This window comes from Trachemys scripta, chromosome 6 (genome assembly GCF_013100865.1).
Source record: "Trachemys scripta elegans isolate TJP31775 chromosome 6, CAS_Tse_1.0, whole genome shotgun sequence".
NCBI lineage: Eukaryota > Metazoa > Chordata > Testudines > Emydidae > Trachemys > Trachemys scripta.
Genome location: NC_048303.1, coordinates 67,287,355 through 67,306,360, shown reverse-complemented (window position 1 = coordinate 67,306,360; position 19,006 = coordinate 67,287,355). Strand labels below are relative to the sequence as shown.

The window sequence follows — 19,006 nt, the reverse complement described above, 5'->3', positions numbered from 1 at the left end:
TTCGGCCCTGAGCCCCTGCAAGTTTAAGCCAGCCCTGGCAACCCCATTAAAATGGGATCCTGACCCACAGTTTGAGAACCACTGAACTAGATGATCGTGATGGTCTTGTCTGACCTTAAAGTCTATGAGTCTAACTTCTGTTGGTGAGAAAGACACGCTTTGGAGCTTACACAGAGCTCTCCTTCAGGTCTGGGCAATGCACTCAGCGTGTCACAGCTAAATACAGATTGTTTAGCCTAAGTAGTTAATACATATTTAATGGGATCATTCTAGGTGACCGGTCCAGTAAACACCTCTCCAGTCACAGGGAGGGAAAAGAGAGAGGTGTGGGTGTGAGTTATGGATTGTTGTAATAAGCCATTAATCCAGTATCTCTATTCAGTTCATGATTTTTAGTGTCTAGCAAAGTTATGAATTTAAGCTCCCATGCTCATCTTTTGAAGGCGTTGTGCAGGTTTCCTTTGAGGATGAGGACTGAGAGGTCAAAAATACAGACTGATCGCTTTGTGAAAGATGATGTGTTTTTGTCTTTTATTATTTTTCTCTGAGAGTATAGTGATTGTCTCATTTCACCCATATAGTTGTTACTTGGGCATTTAATGCACTGGATGAGGTACTCCATATGATATGATAGGCGTGCATGGACCCATGGATCTTGAAAGGTGTGTCACCCAGACACCCTGAAAGAACCTGCTTCAATATAGAAATAAACCCCCCTCCCCGACTGCACACCCCTATTTGTCACCCAGCACCCCACACTGGAACCCATATAAGGTATCATTAAACAATTACAACCCATACTCAATGGGGACCACATCCTGAAAAAAGTCTTTCCAGACCCCCCTTTTCTGGCCTTCAAACAACCCTCCAAACTCTCCTAGTTCATCATCAGAAGCAAATTCTCCACAGACCAGGACACACCAACTCAAAACAGCACCAGACCCTGCCAGAACAAGAGATCTAAAATCTGTAGACATATCTCCACTGCTACAGTGATCAACACCCCCACAACATGCCTTTCAAGATCTAAGGGTCAGACACATGGCTATCACAACATGTGGTGTACCCTCATCCAGTGCGCTAAAGAGGCATTCCTGGCAATTACAGGCTGGTAAGTATCTTTAGTACCAGGCAAATTGCTTGAAACTATAGTAAAGAACAGAATTATCAGACACATAGAGGAAAACAGTATGTTGGGGAAAAGTTAACAGCTTTTGAAAAGGGAAATCATGCCTCACCACCTATTAGAATTCAGTGATCCAGTGCTTAGCCAGTGACTTCTACCAGTTCAATGGTTTGACTCTCTTTAAAACTTTGGCAGCACAGTGTACTGCTTAATATTTTATTTATTTAATTTAAATTACACCTCTACCTCGATATAACGCTGTCCTTGGGAGCCAAAAAATCTTACTGCGTTATAGGTGAAACTGCGTTATATCGAACTTGGTTTGACTGGCCGGAGTGCACGGCCCTGCCTCCCCCGGAGCGCTGCTTTACTGCGTTATATCCAAAGTCGTGTCATATCGGGTCGCATTATATTGGGGTAGAAGTGTATTTTAATAGCTTGTAGTAAGTTTAGGACTTAACGAAGGTTGTCAATTTCAAATTTAATTTTAAATAGGTTTATTTGTAAAACGAAAAATATTTAATTGAATTCTAAACATCCAATTTAAATAAAAAAATCAGATTTAAATTAAAAACTTGATTTTTATCCACTCTGGCCTTGGCTCTGTTATATTAGAAGCCTGATTCTATTCCAATTACTGCCTGAAATAACCTTGTGCAAGTTATCTTATCTGAAATGGGTGAATAATAGTTATCCCTCAAGGTAGCAGTGTGAGACCCTGGCTCATAGTACGGGTTGTGAAATGCACAAAAGTATCAACAGCAGTTGGTGGAAGAGCCTGGGCTACATACAACTCATAGCCTCTGGGCTTGCAGGTTAGTGCACCTTCTACTAAAGTACAGGGCATTGTACGGCCAGAAACACACACACACACACACACACATTCTCTCTCTCTCTCTCGCCCCCTCCTTCCTGAAATCTGTTCCAAATAGTCAAACTTTTATTATCACTGTGCTGATTGGCTAGCAATAGCTCTAATTTTGAACAATAGTGACTAATCATTCGCAAAGGTAGTCCATTGTTGACTGCAACTGATGACTTTTCTGGGCAAAAATGAATGGTTATTTCACAATGCCCCTTGCCCATTTTATTTTTTGAGTGTCAAACACTGCAGGTACACCCCCATTCTGAAGATACCAAAAGAATAAATGTTTGTTTTACTGTATTCCACCACAGATACAAAAAGAATAGAAATAGAAAACAAAAGATACTGGATGAACAGAAAAATAGGGTCCAATCGCTAGAATAAAACAAATGAAACTGAATTTTGCTGCTGCTGAATCACAAAGAAAAATACTAGCCTGCCAAATCCCTAACAGCTGCAATTACTCACGTTGCATAAGAAAAACAGTGTAAAGCTGGATGAAAATAATCTCTGGGTAAAATAAATCTCTTCATCTTTTGTCTACAGCAATCAATATTATCCAATGAAAACACACTTCTACTACAAATTATGAATATTATGTGGGCAGTGCTTGTACCTATACAGTAAATTAAAACAACAAACTAAAATAAGCTCCCCCACGCATGCTGCTCTCCAGAAGCATCACCACACAGCTGGAGATAAGCTGTTACTGGGAAGTGGATATTATGGAGGGGTTGTTGCATGGCAGAAGGCCAGTGTAGGGAGATCACTGAAAGGGACATGGTAGGGTGCAGGGACAGGGCCTATCTGTTGAACTGCTTAATTTGCCTGCTGAGGGAGCTGTCAGCTCTGATAGTTGCTAGATAAAACTACACTGAATGTGCTAGTGTGCTGCATCCACAGTGGCAGAAAAAAATCATTTAAGCCTCAGTTATTCGAGGCTTTACCCCTACAAGCTATCAAGGTAACATCAATTAACCGTGGACTCCCTATCAATTGAAGCACTTTTGGATGCGTATACAAGGTGTATTTCGGTCGTGAGGGATAGTACCATTGATTGCTCTCTCTTCTCTCTGAGACCAAGCCAGGGTTAAGAACAGATTTTTAGAGACAGATTTACTGTAAAAATCAGATCTTTAAAATAAAACAATCATTTTGTTCAACACAGCATTCCAAAAATTAATGTGTCAAGGATTATGTTTTTCTAATAATAAAAAAGGCATCATATTTAAAGAAAAACCCATACACTAAAAAGGTAATTTCTGGGTTTCCCTCCCATCACTAGTAAGCATCTTACTAGAAAGTGACATAATTTGCGACATGGAAGATGGAAGTGTGAGGGACAGTAAACTAATCTTCTCCTTGAAATAAAGATGAACTGCAATGATTTTTTTCTACATCAAAAGTGGGGAAAAACCTGCTAAATATCACACAACAAGAGTATCACTGAATTGAAAGCAATCTATTAAAAAAAAATCGCACCAAAAACACCAGTGAAGTTGTATAAGAGAAAGAACCAGACATTTCAAACAAATTAAAGATTTATGGTGCTGTTTTTTAAAAAAGAAAACAAAACCTATTTGTAGTTTAAATAAGCTCTATTGGTCTCTAGGCAAATCTGAACTGGCTCCCATTATGGCAATGCTGCTGTATTGTTTCCTCTTTGTTCTAGAGTAAACAAGGTTAATTAATAGTAAATAACAATATATTTTACATTACATTGCTGGAATCGGTGGTTCAAGTCAATGTCAGAGCAACTCAGGAAGAGGAAAAAAGGAAACATAATTCAATACTGGGAATTCTTAAGCTATTAGCTTTGCAAGGCCAAGCATGCAAGAGCTAGGAAAAGAGAGTATTAAGGTTGCTTTGCAACTTTAATTCATTCCCCTTGCGAGTATGCATTGTGATAGTCTTGCCAAAATCAGCACATGGAAAGTCTATGGAAGAGCTGAGCAGGAACCTAGCTCTCTGGGATCCTCATTCTGTGCCTTACATGCACAGAGAATAGCCTCTCTCTTCTTACAACTCTCTACCTCAGAGGTCCGCAACCTTTCAGAAGTGGTGTGCCGAGTCTTCATTTATTCACTCTGATTTAAGATTTTGCGTGCCAGTAATACATTTTAACGTTTTTAGAAGGTCTCTTTCTATAAGTCTATAATAGAAAACTAAACTATTGTTATGTAAAGTAAATAAGGTTTTTTTAAATGTTTAAGCAGCTTCATTTAAAATTAAATTAAAATGCAGAGCCCCCCAGACCTGTGTCCAGGACCTGGGCAGTGTGAGTGCCACTGAAAATCAGCTCGCGTGCCGCCTTCGGCATGCATGCCATAGGTTGCCTACCCCTGCTCTACCTCATTTTCTGTCTATCTTGTGTACTAAAGTAGGCAGAGGTCCTGCCAAACAAACAGTAAAGAATTAAGTAATTAAAACTGCATTATAATATTTAAGCACTAGGGGCCAAATTAAGTTTGTACCAGTACCCCTAATTCTGGCATTTCCTAACTTTTCAGTCCTGACTATCCAACCCCCTTAACATTCATCTGAGAGAGAGAAATTCCATCATGGGGAACCATATTGATCCATCACATGGGTTATCAGTGGGGTTGGAACCCAAGACCTTTAAAGCACAAATCTTTACCAATTGAGCTAAATGAGTAAGTAGTAGCAGCAGTAAGCTGTTGTCCTCTCTGTCAGTGATTCTCAACCAGGGGTACATATACCCTGGGAGTACTCAGGGGTCTTCCAAGGAGTACATCAACTCATCTAGATATTTGCCTAGTTTTACAACAGGCTACATAAAAAGCACTAGCGAAGTAAGTCAGTACAAACTACAATTTCATACAATGACTTGTTTATACTGCTCTATATACTGTACACTGAAATGTAAGTACAATATTTATATTCCAATTGATTTATTTTATAATTATACAGCAAAAATGAGAAAGTAAGCAATTTTTCAGTAATAGCACACTATGACACTTTTGTATTTTTATGTCTGATTTTGTAAGCAAGTAGTTTTTAAGTGAGGTGAAACTTGGGGGTACACAAGACAAGCTAGATTTGTGAAAGGGATACATTAGTCTGGAAAGGTTGAGAGCCAGTTGTGACCCTCTTTGTGGTTTACACAACAATTTGTTAGACAGAAAAGTAATGTTAGAGATCAGGAACCCTGGTTTCTATTCCTAGCTATAGAGGGAATGTGGTCTAGTACACTGGCTCTCAACCTTTCCAGACTACTGTACTCCTTTCAGGCTTCATGTTTTTAAAGCCTAGCTTGACAAAGCTCTGGCTGGAATGATTTAGTTAGCGTTGGTCCTGCTTTGAGCAGGGGATTGGACTATATGACCTCCTGAGGTCCCTTCCAACCTTAATATTCTATGATTCTAAATCAGGGTTCTATTTCCAGCTCTGCCAGAAGTGACCTAGTATAATCTCTCAGTTAACATTATTTGTAAAATAGAAGAAAGATCCTTGTCTTCCTCCTAAGGTAGGACTATGACGGCTTGCTCAATAATAAGGGGTGTGAAGTGCACAGAATTAATATTAGTCAGTGGAACAACTGAGACTAGAACTCATGGTCATCTCCCCTTGGGTTCTAACACAGTACACCTTTCCATGTGGCTTCTGTGTTCCTCCTATCAATCTTTAGCTTTGTGCATTCTACATAGGAGACTTAGTGTGACTGGGAGAATGCTCAATGCATTTGCCATGAAGACAGATCAGTGAAGCTAGAGCATGCTCAGTACAGTGGCATGTCTGAAGTTTTTAGCAACAAACCTGTAACACAGTGGCTCTCAAATTTTTGTACTGGTGACCCCTTTCACATAGCAAGCCTCTGAGTGCGACCCCCCCTTATAAGTTAAAAACACTTTTTATATACTTAACACCATTTTAACTGCTGGAGGCAAAGTGGAGTTTGGGGTGGAGGATGACAGCTCGTGACCCCCCATGTTATAACCTCGTGACCCCCTGAGGGGTCCCAACCCCCAGTTTGAGAACCCCTGCTGTAGCAAGCTCTACTGATCATGTGCAAAGAATCATTTTCAGAAGTTTTAATAACTCATCCAAATCTGGGAAGATTTTCATGGGGGGACAGCAAAAGGTAACTCGCCCCAGTACTATTCTAGTCAAATTTCAAGTTCCTGTTCCAAAGTAAGGAAGTGCTGGAAGCAGTCAAAGAAACGGTTGCGAATTAAAACAAACATCGCACCATCACACACAAACCAAAAATTCCTTGCCACTAGAAAAAAATACCACCCCCTCCATTTCATTCTCTGAAATGGTTGAACCTTTGTCATTGAAACTCAAAGTTAGCCTGAGGCATAAAGCAAGCAGGGAAAATGTTTAAAGTATGACTAAGTTATAAACCACTGAAAACAGTGGCTTATAATGGAAAGTATTAGACAACCTTAATTATAGTCATTGCTATTATCTCCTCCTATAATGTCAGTTTCAAGGTTCTGTTAGTTATTCTCTGAAAAACAATCAAAACTCTTTTCATATTAGAAAAAAAACTAGTTTTTATCCTTTCAATTCCAAAATGGCTGAAAATTTTCTTGAACTTAAAAACACAATTTTGGACACAGACCAACTATGGAAAATTTCAGCCCCAGCGGTGAATGTTTGGGTAAGATACAAGTATGTAAAATGTCTCATAATGGAAACTGATTTACAACTTAACTATAGTGGTTGCTACCGGTGACCACTATAATAGACTTTGGCATGTAATAGCACAGGAATCCCATTATCTTTATTTATATAACAGCATTTTCCTGTAGAAGTGTGATATAAGACTTCTAAAATAAGGTCTGACATAAACTGGATAAGCATTCACCCTTTTCTGATCTGTACTTCTCAGAAGATTAACAAACCATGTAGCGCCTCATCAGATCTCTACATTTAGAAAGAGAATTACTATATTCCAAGTTGTCAGATATATTAGGAAAACAACACGGCAAATCCTTTGACCAAATAGTTCAGCTATAATAGTTACTTGCTAAATCTCAGTCCAACCTTTCTAAGCCATTGCAGTCTTGTCTCCTTATTGAATTCTTGAATCTGGATTTTTAACTGAAATATCAGTACTCACCAGACCTGTAGAGCAGCAGTAACCCAGGCTGCTTTCTGCATCTCTAGCTTTAGCTCATTTGAAGTACATTGAAGTAATGTTATTAAAATGTACTGCCAAGGAAGACCTAAGGCTATAGCTGCAATTCCCACTGACTAATTCATAAAGCTACAATGGTTCAGAAAGCAAGAGGCAGCCATTTTCTTGGCTGAAGCAATAGAACAGTAGTACTAGCAGCAAAACTAATACTTCTTTAGGGCTACCATACGTCCGGATTTCCCCGGACATGTCTGGCTTTTTGCTCTTTAAATAGCCGTCCAAGGGGGATTTCTAAAAATCTAAAAATGTCCGGGATTTCTATTTAAAGAGCGAAAAGCGGCTGACAGGGCGGCCGAGCGCCGCTCACATTGGGGTCTTGGCAGCCTAAGCCCCTTCCCGGCATCTCCCCATGCCCTGCAGCCTTAGCACGCCGCCCAGCAGCGCCGGGGGGCGGGGCAGTGCACCTGTGAGGGAATGCGGCGGCGGGACTGGCAGCAGCGGCCAGAGCCTCTCTCCCCCCCTCTCCACAGCCTCAGCACGCCGCCCGGCAGCGCTTGGGGGGAGGGAGGGGGGCAGACACCTCCTCTAAGCCATGCGGCACGGTAAGGGGGCCAGACAGTTGGAGAAGGGGGGCAGTCAGGGGACAGGGAGCGGAGGGAGGGTTGGATGGGTCAGGAGTTCTGGGGCGGGGGGGGGGGGTCTGTTGGGGGGGCAGGGGTGTGGAGAGGGGTTGAGGTAGGCAGGGAGCAGAGAGGGTTGGATGGGTCAGGAGTTCTGGGGGTCCTGTCAGGGGGCGGGGAGCAGTTGGATAGGGCATGGGAGTCCCAGGGGTCTGTCTGGGGCCGGGGGTGTGAACATGGGGTGGGGGGTGTGGATAAGGGTTGGGGCAGTCAGGGGTGGACCTAGGGGGGCAGTTAGGGTGGGGGGTTCTCAGGAGGGGGCAGTCAGGAGACTAATTTCTTCCTTCCCCACAGAGATAAGACTAGAAAAAGAAAGACTATAGCAGAGGAACCAACATCAAGATATATTGTAATTACAACATGTCATTTATTGAGCCAAAATATTCTAGCCCACCAGTTCATTCTATTAAGTGTTGTAGGATTTACTTTTTACTTTGTTTTAAACATACAAAACACACGTGAGCACATCCGCACTAACCTCTGCTTCAGCAGCTTGTGACTGCAAGAGCTGTCGTATACGAAGTATGTCCTTCTCTATTTGCTGAATTCTTGCCACCCTTACCTAAAAATAAATAAATTTTCAAATTTATAGGTTTTTTTAAAAAGAAATATTTACTGTAGAAAATGACAATATGAAAAGAGTTTACGGCAAAAACTGTTGACTAGAAAACAGAACTACTTTATTAGAGTGATAATTTCAGTAACTGCACATACACAAGAAAAGAGGCATACATGAAAATACTTTACACAATGTAATTGTCAGCTGGATTTTTACTACAACTGACATTAATTTGGATCTATTCTTAAACTGACATACTATATAAACTATCGAAGTATGGTAAGAGACACATTAGCCAGAATACACTTTCCCCCCCTAAACAGTTTCCTCCTGCTCTCATTGATGTATTGTGTAGTCTTGAGAAAGTTACTTCACCTCACATTCTTAGATGACCTGTTTGTAAAATATGGATAAAACTAAATACAAAGCTATCCTATACAGAGGTGTTGCAAGGATTTACATTTGCAGAGTGTTTTCAGCCTGTAAAATGTTGAATAACTTCCAAGTATTATTTATTAGCCATTCTTTGGTCAAACTATGTGTACTACTACAATCCTGTGTTAGCCCTATCACAATTACTTCCACATAACTGAAAACTGACTTCAGAAACACCAATTTGCATAATCAAAGGCAGTAAGACAGTGTTATATACAGAAGTCTTGCTAAGTAGCAGCAATAGGAAACTAAGCTCTCAAGAGTAACAGTCTGAGGCCTGGTCTACACTACGAGTTTAGGTCGACTTTAGCAGCGTTAAATCGAATTAAGCCTGGACACGTTCACACGACGAAGTCCTTTCTTTCGACTTAAGGGGCCCTTTAAACCGGTTTCTTTACTCCACCTCCAACGAGGGGATCAGCGATAAAATCAGCCTTAGCGGGTCGGAATTGGGGTACTGTGGACGGAATTCGACGTTATTGGCCTCCGGGAGCTATCCCACAGTGCTTCATTGTGACCACTCTGGACAGCACTCTCAACTCAGATGCACTGACCAGGTAGACAGAAAAAGCCCCGTGAATGTTTGAATTTCATTTCCTGTTTGCCCAGCGTGGAGAGCGCAGGTGACCACGCAGAGCTCATCAGCACAGGTAACCGTGATGGAGTCCCAGGATCGCAAAAGAGCTCCAGCATGGACCGAACGGGAGGTACGGGATCTGCTCGCCATATGGGGAGATGAATCAGTGCTAGCTGAACTCCGTAGCAGTAAACGAAATGGCAAAATATTAGAAAAGGTCTCCAAGGCCATGAAGGACAGAGGCCATAACAGGGACGCACAGCAGTGCCGCGTGAAAATTAAGGAGCTAAGGCAAGCCTACCACAAAGCCAGAGAGGCAAACGGAAGCAAACATGCCGCTTCTACGCGGAGCTGCATGCCATGCTAGGGGGTGCAGCCACCAATACCCCAACCGTGTGCTATGACTCCCTCACTGGAGAAACACACAGGGAAGAGGGTTCTGGGTACGAGGAAGATGAGGATGAAGATAATGTAGATAGCTCACAGCAGCAAGGAAGCGGAGAAACCGGTTTCCCCAACAGCCAGGATATGTTTATCACCCTGGACCTGGAGCCAGTAACCCCCGAACTCACCCAAGGCGTGCTCCCAGACCCTGAGGGCACACAGGGGACTTCTGGTCAGTGTACCTTTGTAAATATTACACATGGTTTAAAAGCAAGCGTGTTTAATGATTAATTATTAATTTGCCCTGGCAATTGTGGCCAGTACAGCTACTGGAAAAGTCTGTTAACGTGTATGGGGATGGAGCGGAAATCCTCCAGGGACATCTCCAGAAAACTCTCCTTCATGTACTCCCAAAGCCTTTGCAAAAGGTTTCTGGGGAGGGCTGCCTTATCCCGTCCGCCATGGTAGGACACTTTACCACGCCAGGCCAGTAGCACGTAGTCTGGAATCATTGTATAACAAAGCATGGCAGCGTATGGTCCCGGTGTTTGCTGGCATGCAGACAACATCCATTCCTTATCTCTCTGTTATCCTCAGGAGAGTGATATCATTCACGGTCACCTGGTTGAAATGGAGTGATTTTATTAAGGGAACATTCAGAGGTGCCCGTTCCTGCTCGGCTGAACAGAAATGTTCCCCGCTGTTAGCCATGCGGTGGGGGGGGAGGAGTGAAGTGATCATCCCAGAGAATTGGGTGTGTGGGGGGCAGGGGGGTTAGTTGGGTTTGTGCTGCATGTTAACCCGGGAACCGCAGCCCCTCCTTTTACATTGCAAACCCATTTTAAATGGCGAACCCAATGGGTGCTTGGTATGGGAAGTGAGGGCGCTACTGTTTGAAACCATTCCCACATATTAAGAAGGTTAAAAAAGCCAAAAGACTGTGGCTTACCATGGCTGCCTGCAAGCCGAAATCTGTTGCCTGGCACTGCGTGAGCGATCTCTCACACCAAACCGGCAGGCCCTCAATATAAGAGGAAAAATGCGACCTTGTAACGAAAGCACACGTGCTGTGTAATGTGAACAGCAAAATTTAACGTGAAAGAGTGTACCCATTGTTCTCTAAAATGCGTCTTTTTTAACCACCTCTCCCTTCTCCTCCACCAACTGCAAATATTTCTCCTTCACAGAAGCTAGTGAAGATTAGAAGGAGAAAACGGCGGACTCGGGATGACATGTTCACGGAGCTTCAGATGTCCTCCCAAGCTGAAAGAGCACAGCAGAATGCATGGAGGCAGTCAATGTCAGACTACAGAAAAGCACAGTATGAACGATAGGAGAGGTGGTGGGCTGAATCGCAGGATGAACAGAGCAAGTGGCAGGCTGAAGATGATAGGTGGCGTCAGCTTGCAGACAGAAGGCAAGAGTCGATGCTCTGGCTGCTGGAGCATCAAACTGATGTGCTCCAGCGTATGGTTGAGCTGCAGGAAAGGCAGCAGGAGCAGAGATCGCAACTACAGCCCCTGTGTAACCAACAGCCCTCCTCCCCAAGTTCCATAGCCTCCTCACCCAGACGCCCAAGAACACAGTGGGGGGCCCTCCGGCCACCCAGTCACTCCACTCCAGATGAATGCCCGAGCATCAGAAGGCTGGCCTTCAATAAGAGTTAAAGTTTTAAACTGCAGTGTGTCCTTTTCCTTCCCTCCTCCCCAACCCATCCCGGGCTACCTTGGCAATTATCCCCCTAGTTGTGTGATGAATTAATAAAGAATGCATGAATGTGAAGTAACAATGACTTTATTGCCTCTGCAAGCAGTGCTCAAAGGGGGAGGGGAGGGTGGGGTGATTGGTTTACAGGGAAGTAGAGTGAACCGGGTGAGGGGGTGGGGCGGAGGGTTCATCAAGGAGAAACAAACAGAAGTTTCACACCGTAGCCTGGCCAGTCACAAAACTCATTTTCAAAGCTTCTCTGATGCGCACCGCACCCTGCTGTGCTCTTCTAACCACCCTGGTGTCTAGCTGCGCGTAATCAGCGGCCAGGTGATGTGCCTCAACCCCCCACCCCGCCATAAATGTCTCCCCCTTACTCTCACAGATATTGTGGAGCGCACAGCAAGCAGCAATAACAATGGGGATATTCTTTTCGCTGAGGTCTGAGCGAGTCAGTAAGCTGCGCCAGCGCGCTTTTAAACGTCCAAATGCACATTCCACCACCATTCGGCACTTGCTCAGCCTGTAGTTGAACAGGTCCTGACTACTGTCCAGGCTGCCTGTGTACGGTTTCATGAGCCATGGCATTAAGGGGTAGGCTGGGTCCCCAAGGATAACGACAGGCATTTCAACATCTGAACGGTTATTTTCTGGTCCGGGAAGAAAGTCCCTTCCTCCAGCTTTCAAAACAGACCAGAGTGCCTGAAGACACGAGCATCATGTACCTTTCCCGGCCATCCCACGTTGATGTTGGTGAAATGTCCCTTGTGATCCACCAGGGCTTGCAGCAGCATTGAAAAGTACTCCTTGCGGTTTATGTACTCGGTGGCTTGGTGCTCCGGTGACAAGTTAGGGATATGGGTTCCGTCTATGGCCCCACCACAGTTTGGGAATCCCATTGCAGCAAAGCCATCCACTATGGCCTGCACGTTTCCCAGAGTCACTACCCTTGATATCACCAGGTCTTTCATTGCCCTGGCAACTTGAATCACAGCAGCCCCCACAGTAGATTTGCCCACTCCAAATTGATTCCCGACTGACCGGTAGCTGTCTGGCGTTGGAAGCTTCCACAGGGCTATCGCCACTCGCTTCTCAACTGTGAGGGCTGCTCTCATCCTGGTATTCTGGCGCTTCAGGGCAGGGGAAAGCAAGTCACAAAGTTCCATGAAAGTGCCCTTACGCATGCAAAAGTTTCGCAGCCACTAGGAATCGTCCCACACCTACAGCACGATGCGGTCCCACCAGTCTGTGCTTGTTTCCCGGGCCCAGAATCGGCGTTCCACGGCATGAACCTGCCCCAGTAACACCATGATTTGCACATTGCTGGGGCCTGTACTTTGTGAGAGGTCTATGTCTATATCAATTTCCTCATGACTCTCGTCGCCGTGCTGCAATTGCCTCCTCGGCTGGTCCTAGTTTTGCTTTGGCATGTGCTGGCTCTGCAGATACTCCAGGACAATGCACATGGTGATCATAGTGCTCATAATTGCTGCGGTGATCTGAGCGGGCTCCATGATTCCATTGCTATGGCGTCTGGTCTGAAAAAAGGCGCGAAACTAGTATCTGACGGACGGAGGGAGGGAGGGAGGGGCATGTGATGACATGGCGTACAAGTACAGGGAATTAAAATCAACAAAGGTGGCTGTGCATCAGGGAGAAACACAAACAACTGTCACACAGAATGGCCCCCCCCCAAAGATTGAACTCAAAACCCTGGGTTTAGTAGGCCGTTGATTTCATGGAGGGAGGGGGAAGCAAATTAATACAGAACAAATCTATTTTTTACATCTTAAGCTGGCAGACGACGGTGCAGCATGACTGATAGCCCTCGGCATCTTCTGGGTGCTTGGCAGAAAATACTGGGTGCTTGGCAGAAAATAGCATACTACGACTGATAGCCATCATCGTCGAGACTGCCCAGGTGCCCATGATTGACAGGCACTGCAGTACGACGAAGACAGATACCAGTCGTAATATACCATCTTCTACCAAAAGGCAAGGGGCTGCTGCTGTGTGCAATGCAGACCCACATCTGCCAGCACCCAGATCGCCGATGAAGGCTACTAGTCATACTGCACTGTCTACTGCCAAAAGGCAATTAGCTGCTGCTGTGTAGCAATGCAGTACCACGTCTGCCGGCACCCAGAGGACATATGGTGACGGTGAGCTGAGTTGAGCTGAGCGGGCTCCATGCTTGGCGTGGTATGTTGTCTGCACAGGTAACCCAGGTAAAAAGGTGCGAATCGATTGTCTGCCGTTGCTCTGAGGGAGGGGGAGGTGCCTGACGACATGTACCCAGAACCCCCCGCGACACTGTTTTGCATCATTCAGGCATTGGGATCTCAACCCAGAATTCCAAAGGTCGGCGGAGACTGCGGGAACTGTGGGATAGCTACCCATAGTGCAACGCTCTGGAAGTCGACACTAGCCTCGGTACTGTGGACGCAGTCCACCGACTTCATGCACTTAGAGCATTTTATGTGGGGACACACACAATCGGCTGTATACAACCAATTTCTATAAAATCGGCTTCTATAAATTCGACCTAATTTCGTAGTGTAGACATACCCTGATATTAACAGACACTAAAACCAGATCTCTCACAGTTTTAGGGTTGAGAAGACATTTTGATCCTCCCCAAAATGGGAGTAACATTATGTAAAGGTATTCTGTTGATGCTATAAAAAGTCCAGTTTGTAAGTAATTAGCCTGTGACTAGTTGTGGGTGTCACATCATATTGTTACTCCACTCTATATGACTTCTTACTGTGAGCACACAGAATACTGAAAGATTTGGAAATACCTTTTTCTGACTGGAGCATTTTTGTAAATGTCCATATTCAGCTTACTCATAAGAATGGAACTGGAACATTTGGAAGGACTGCCTGATAATTTTTCTGGTGCTTATGAATAAGGCTACATTTTAATCATGGGTATTTTCAGTAAGTCATGGACAGGTCACGGGCAGTAAACAAAAATTCACAGTCTGTGACCTGTCCATGACTTGTACAATATACCCCTAGCTAAAACTAAATAGTTTCTACTGTAGTTTTAGCTCAGCATAGCTCTGTTAAAGTCCTTTTAATGAAGTTTTAGGTAAAATGTTATAATCTATAATCTTGTTTCTTGTTTTGAAACAATGAAATAGTTTTGAGTGTAGACTTTTTAAAAACCTAATTTTAAATACCTGTAGCTTAATTTTAAGTTTTGCAAGCATTAGTGCCCCTTGCTTCCAAATATTTGAACTGTTTTTTTTAAATGTATATATGTGACACACCTCAAAGTAGCACCCTGGATCTCCCATGTTCACCACTGTCACATGTTTATGATATGTTTTGTACAATGCATGCCTTGTGAGGTATCATTTTAAAAGTCTTGATCTGTTGAACCTTAATATCCTGTTGAATTGTATGTACTATCACTGAATGTGAAGTTATGAAGTATTGCTTAAGTATCAGAGGGGTAGCCGTGTTAGGCTGAATCTGTAAAAAGCAACAGAGGGTCCTATGGCACCTTTAAGACTAACAGAAGTATTGGGAGCATAAGCTTTCATGGGCAAGATCCTCACTTTTTCAGATGCAAGTAGTATTGCTATATGTGTTACTGAAATATGTTGTGAGATGCCCACAGCTGTGGCCTTTCAGTAGCAACAAAGGGGCAACTATCACTGGCCAGACAGGCGTTGATGGCCCATCAAGAAGAATCCATTATCCCAAAGACTTCTTGAAGAGGGGGTGTACACAATGTCAGCTGCCTTACCTGCCACATCACACCAAGAATTTTTCTAGCAGCTCAAAGAAAGTATAAAAGAGGAACAGTGACATAATCACTTGGCCTCTCTCCTCTGCACCTCAACACCTGGAAGATTATCTGGAAGACAAAGACTTGGACCTGGGGAGATTGGTCACAGGCTGGGAAGGGAATCCAGCATGTGTATTGAGAACTGTGAACTGCCTGTAACATCTATTAGGGTGAGAGACTGCTTGATTCAAATCTTGCTTAGTCTGTAGAATTTAGACTGAGTTTATTCTGATGTAAGCAACTCTGATCTCTATGCCTGCTATACATAATCACTTAAAATCTATCTTTCTGTAGTTAATAAATCTGTTTTATATTTATCTAAAACTGTGTGTTTGAAGTGCTTGGGGGAATCTCAACTCAGATTACAAAAGCTGGCACATGTCCACTTTCCTTTGACAAAGTGGCGAACTAATTAATGAGCTTGCACTGTCCAATGGAGTCTTGAGCAGTGTAAAATGGGATATTTCTAGCTGGGGTGATTTGCTGGTACCTCTCTCTATATGACTTATGAGTGGCTCAGGGAACATTCATGCAATTTAGCCGGATGTGGGACTCCACATGCTGATGGCTGAGTAATCAGTGCTTGGAAGGGTTTTGCTGCTTGTTACTGGCATAGCATTCTGTGAGATAGCCCAGCCTGGAGAGTTAAAGGGACACAGCAGTCCCACAGTTCCAGGTGGTACCCCGGGGTTCCCATCACAGTAAGGAAAAAGAACATTTCAATGAAATAAATAAAATATGTAAGTACTATATAAAGCCATATTCCCCATATCATAAGAGGACATTTTACATTTGTTTACTGTTTTACGATGTAGGAAAGCTAAGAGGAAAAAAGACAAAACAAAAAGGAAAGAAAAAGTTAAGGAAAAAATGGGAAAAGATCAGGCACAAAGAACAGATTATGAAAGACAGGTGGTTTTCTTAACCTTTTTTTTAGGCCAAAAATGATGAGTCCTCATGACATACTCAGAATTTGTCCTTTTTAAATCACCCTTTATTTGATCAATTTGTGAACCCAGCTGAGTCTAGATACAAAACTCAACTATTCCACTGAAATCACACTGGATATGAAGGAGTCAAGACACACATACAAAATCAAATCAACTATAAGATCAAAGTTGGTGTTTTTTTGTTTTCTTGGGTTTTTTGTTTTGTTTTTGTTTTTGGGTATAAAGTTCTCAGATGTTCAGAAAAACATGAGCAGAACTAAAATTGCACTCTGGATCTTGTCCTTCTTTGACTTCTGTGACTGTCCTCTCCAAATTCTCTTACATCTCTAATTGCTCCTTCAGCATGTCCTTTGGAGCAGTAGTTCTCAAAGCTGGTCCGCCACTTGTTCAGGGAAAACCCCTAGCGGACCGGTTTGTTTACCTGCCACGTCCGCAGGTTCAGCCGATCACGGCACTCTGGGCTTTCCCTGAACAAGCGGCAGACTGGCTTTGAGAACCACTGCTTTGGAGGATCCTCCTCATTCCTTCTCCAACTTTCTGTGGGGGTAACACAAGGCTCTGTCCTTGGTCCTCTTCTTTTCTCCCTCTTCACCTTATAGGCAATATCATCCACAAACACAAATTAAACTACTACATTTATGCTGATAACACTGCTCTACAGCCAAAATGCTTCTGAAATAAATGTAGTCAAACTTTACTAATTCTGGGTCACTGAGAACGAAAATGATGCTTAAAATTGTTGATTGGCTCTAGTTTTCAAGATATGCTATTGGATCATTATATACGACCCTTGACTTGGGAATGGCGGAGGATAAGTGAGTTATAAAGGGAAGGGATCTCAATTTAAACCAGAAATGACTCAAATACATCTTTGACTGGAACTATGAATAAATCGATGACTGGGTTTGGACAGTACTTGCTTTTTAGGCAGAACAATTAATGATGCAATCTGAAGCTGGTATTGCGTCATACATGATATGAATTGCTGCATGTTATTCCTAGAAGTCATGGATGATGCAATCATAACGAAGCTTACATCATTCTGCTGAACAAATTGCCCTATATCAGCTCTAGAAATCATACAGTGTTTGTCAGTATTTGATTTTGCACAGGGACACATTTTTGTTTAGCCAAAGTGAGCAGAGATGCCTCGTACTTGTGTGAACAGTGCAGATAACTTCTACTATGTTTGTGGTGAAGTGACTTTTGCATCACAAAAGCGCAGTATAACCACTATGGTTAAGAAAGCCTATCACCTTTATTTTGGCTGCAAAATTGGAGATCAGGACAAGAGGTGGGCCCCACACATATGCTGCAACACTTGTGCAACAAATCTTCGCCAGTGCTTGAACAGGAAAAGGAAATCTATGCCTTTTGCAGTGCTAATGATTTGGAGAGAGCCAACAGATTATACCAGCAATTGTTACTTCTGCATGGTGCCTCCAGTTGGGAAAGGTGTGTCAAAGAAGAAAAAGTGGACTGTGCATTATCCAAACATTCCATCAGCTATACGCCCAGTACTCCATGGAGAAGGACTGCCAGTTCCTGATGCACCAGAATCATTCCCACTTGAGTCAGATGAGGAAGAGGAAGAGGATGAAACTTCTGGTCCTGAACCATCAATGTCACAGGACCCACATTTTCTCCCATCCTCCTCCTCTGAACCACACCTCATAACACAAGATGAACTGAATGACCTTGTCAGGGATTTGGAACTACTCAAGAGTAAGGCAGAGCTGTTGGGCTCCAGACTACAGCAGTGGAATCTTAAAGCTGTTTTACTGCATAATGGCAATGTTTTGCCATCAATTCCAGTTGGTCATGCAGTCCATATGAAGGAAACCTATGACAACATGAAACAACTTTTGAGGTGCATAAACTATGACCAACATCAGTGGCAGCTTTGTGGCGATGTGAAGGTTGTTGCTCTCTTGCTTGGTCTGCCGACTGGATACACAAAGTACTGCTGTTTTCTCTGCGAATGGGATAGTCATGCAAGAGATTCCCACTATATCAAGAAAGATTGGCCACTCCGACAGTCATTGGAGCCTGGGAGGAAAAGTGTTCAGCATCCACCACTTGTTGAATCAAGGAAGGTTTTGTTACCACCCTTACACATCAAGCTGAGTCTGATAAAGAACTTTGTCAAGGCCATTGACAAAACAAGCAGCTTTCAAGTACCTCCGTGGAAAATTTCCAAGGTTAAGTGAAGCTAAGATAAAGGAAGGTGTCTTTGTTGGTCCTCAGATTCGTGAACTTCTTTGAGATGTTGCATTTGACCATGCACTGCGTGGCAAGGAAAAGACTGCATGGAAAGCCTTCTAGTTAGTGGCAATACATTTTCTCGGAAACAACAAGGCAGACAACTACAGGTTGATGGTGGAAAACCTCCTCAAGGCATACAAAAGCCATGATGCAACATGTCACTAAAGATACATTTTTTGCACTCTCATCTAGATTTTATTCCACTGAACTGCAGAGTCGTGAGCGACGAGCACGGCGAGTGATTTCACCAGGACATTGCAACAATGGAGAAACGCTATCAGGGCTAATGGAGCCCATCAATGCTTGCAGACTATTGCTGGACAGTGACAAGAGATGCTCCATTTAATGAATACAAGAGACAAGCCAAGAAGCGCCGAGTAGACACTGAATAGGACTAAACTATGTACAGAATAGTTTTTTGCCTTTTGTTTCATAATAAATTTTATTTATATAACCCTTTTGCTGATTTTTAAAGTATTACATAAACAGGACATGTGAAATATTATCATGTAAAGCAACCATAAACATGAAAAGACCTAGGTTTACAATT

At 43.3% G+C, this 19,006-nt stretch overlaps 1 protein-coding gene across 1 annotated transcript in view; it reads right to left on the bottom strand.

The window, feature by feature from the left end:
- Nucleotides 1-19,006, bottom strand: part of APC (APC regulator of WNT signaling pathway) — a 162,455-nt gene that overhangs the window by 52,825 nt on the left and 90,624 nt on the right. Inside the window, exon 7 of the mRNA XM_034774164.1 lies at nucleotides 8,257-8,340. Within this exon, the coding sequence (XP_034630055.1) occupies nucleotides 8,257-8,340 (84 nt within the window). The remainder of the gene's footprint in view (nucleotides 1-8,256; nucleotides 8,341-19,006) is intronic.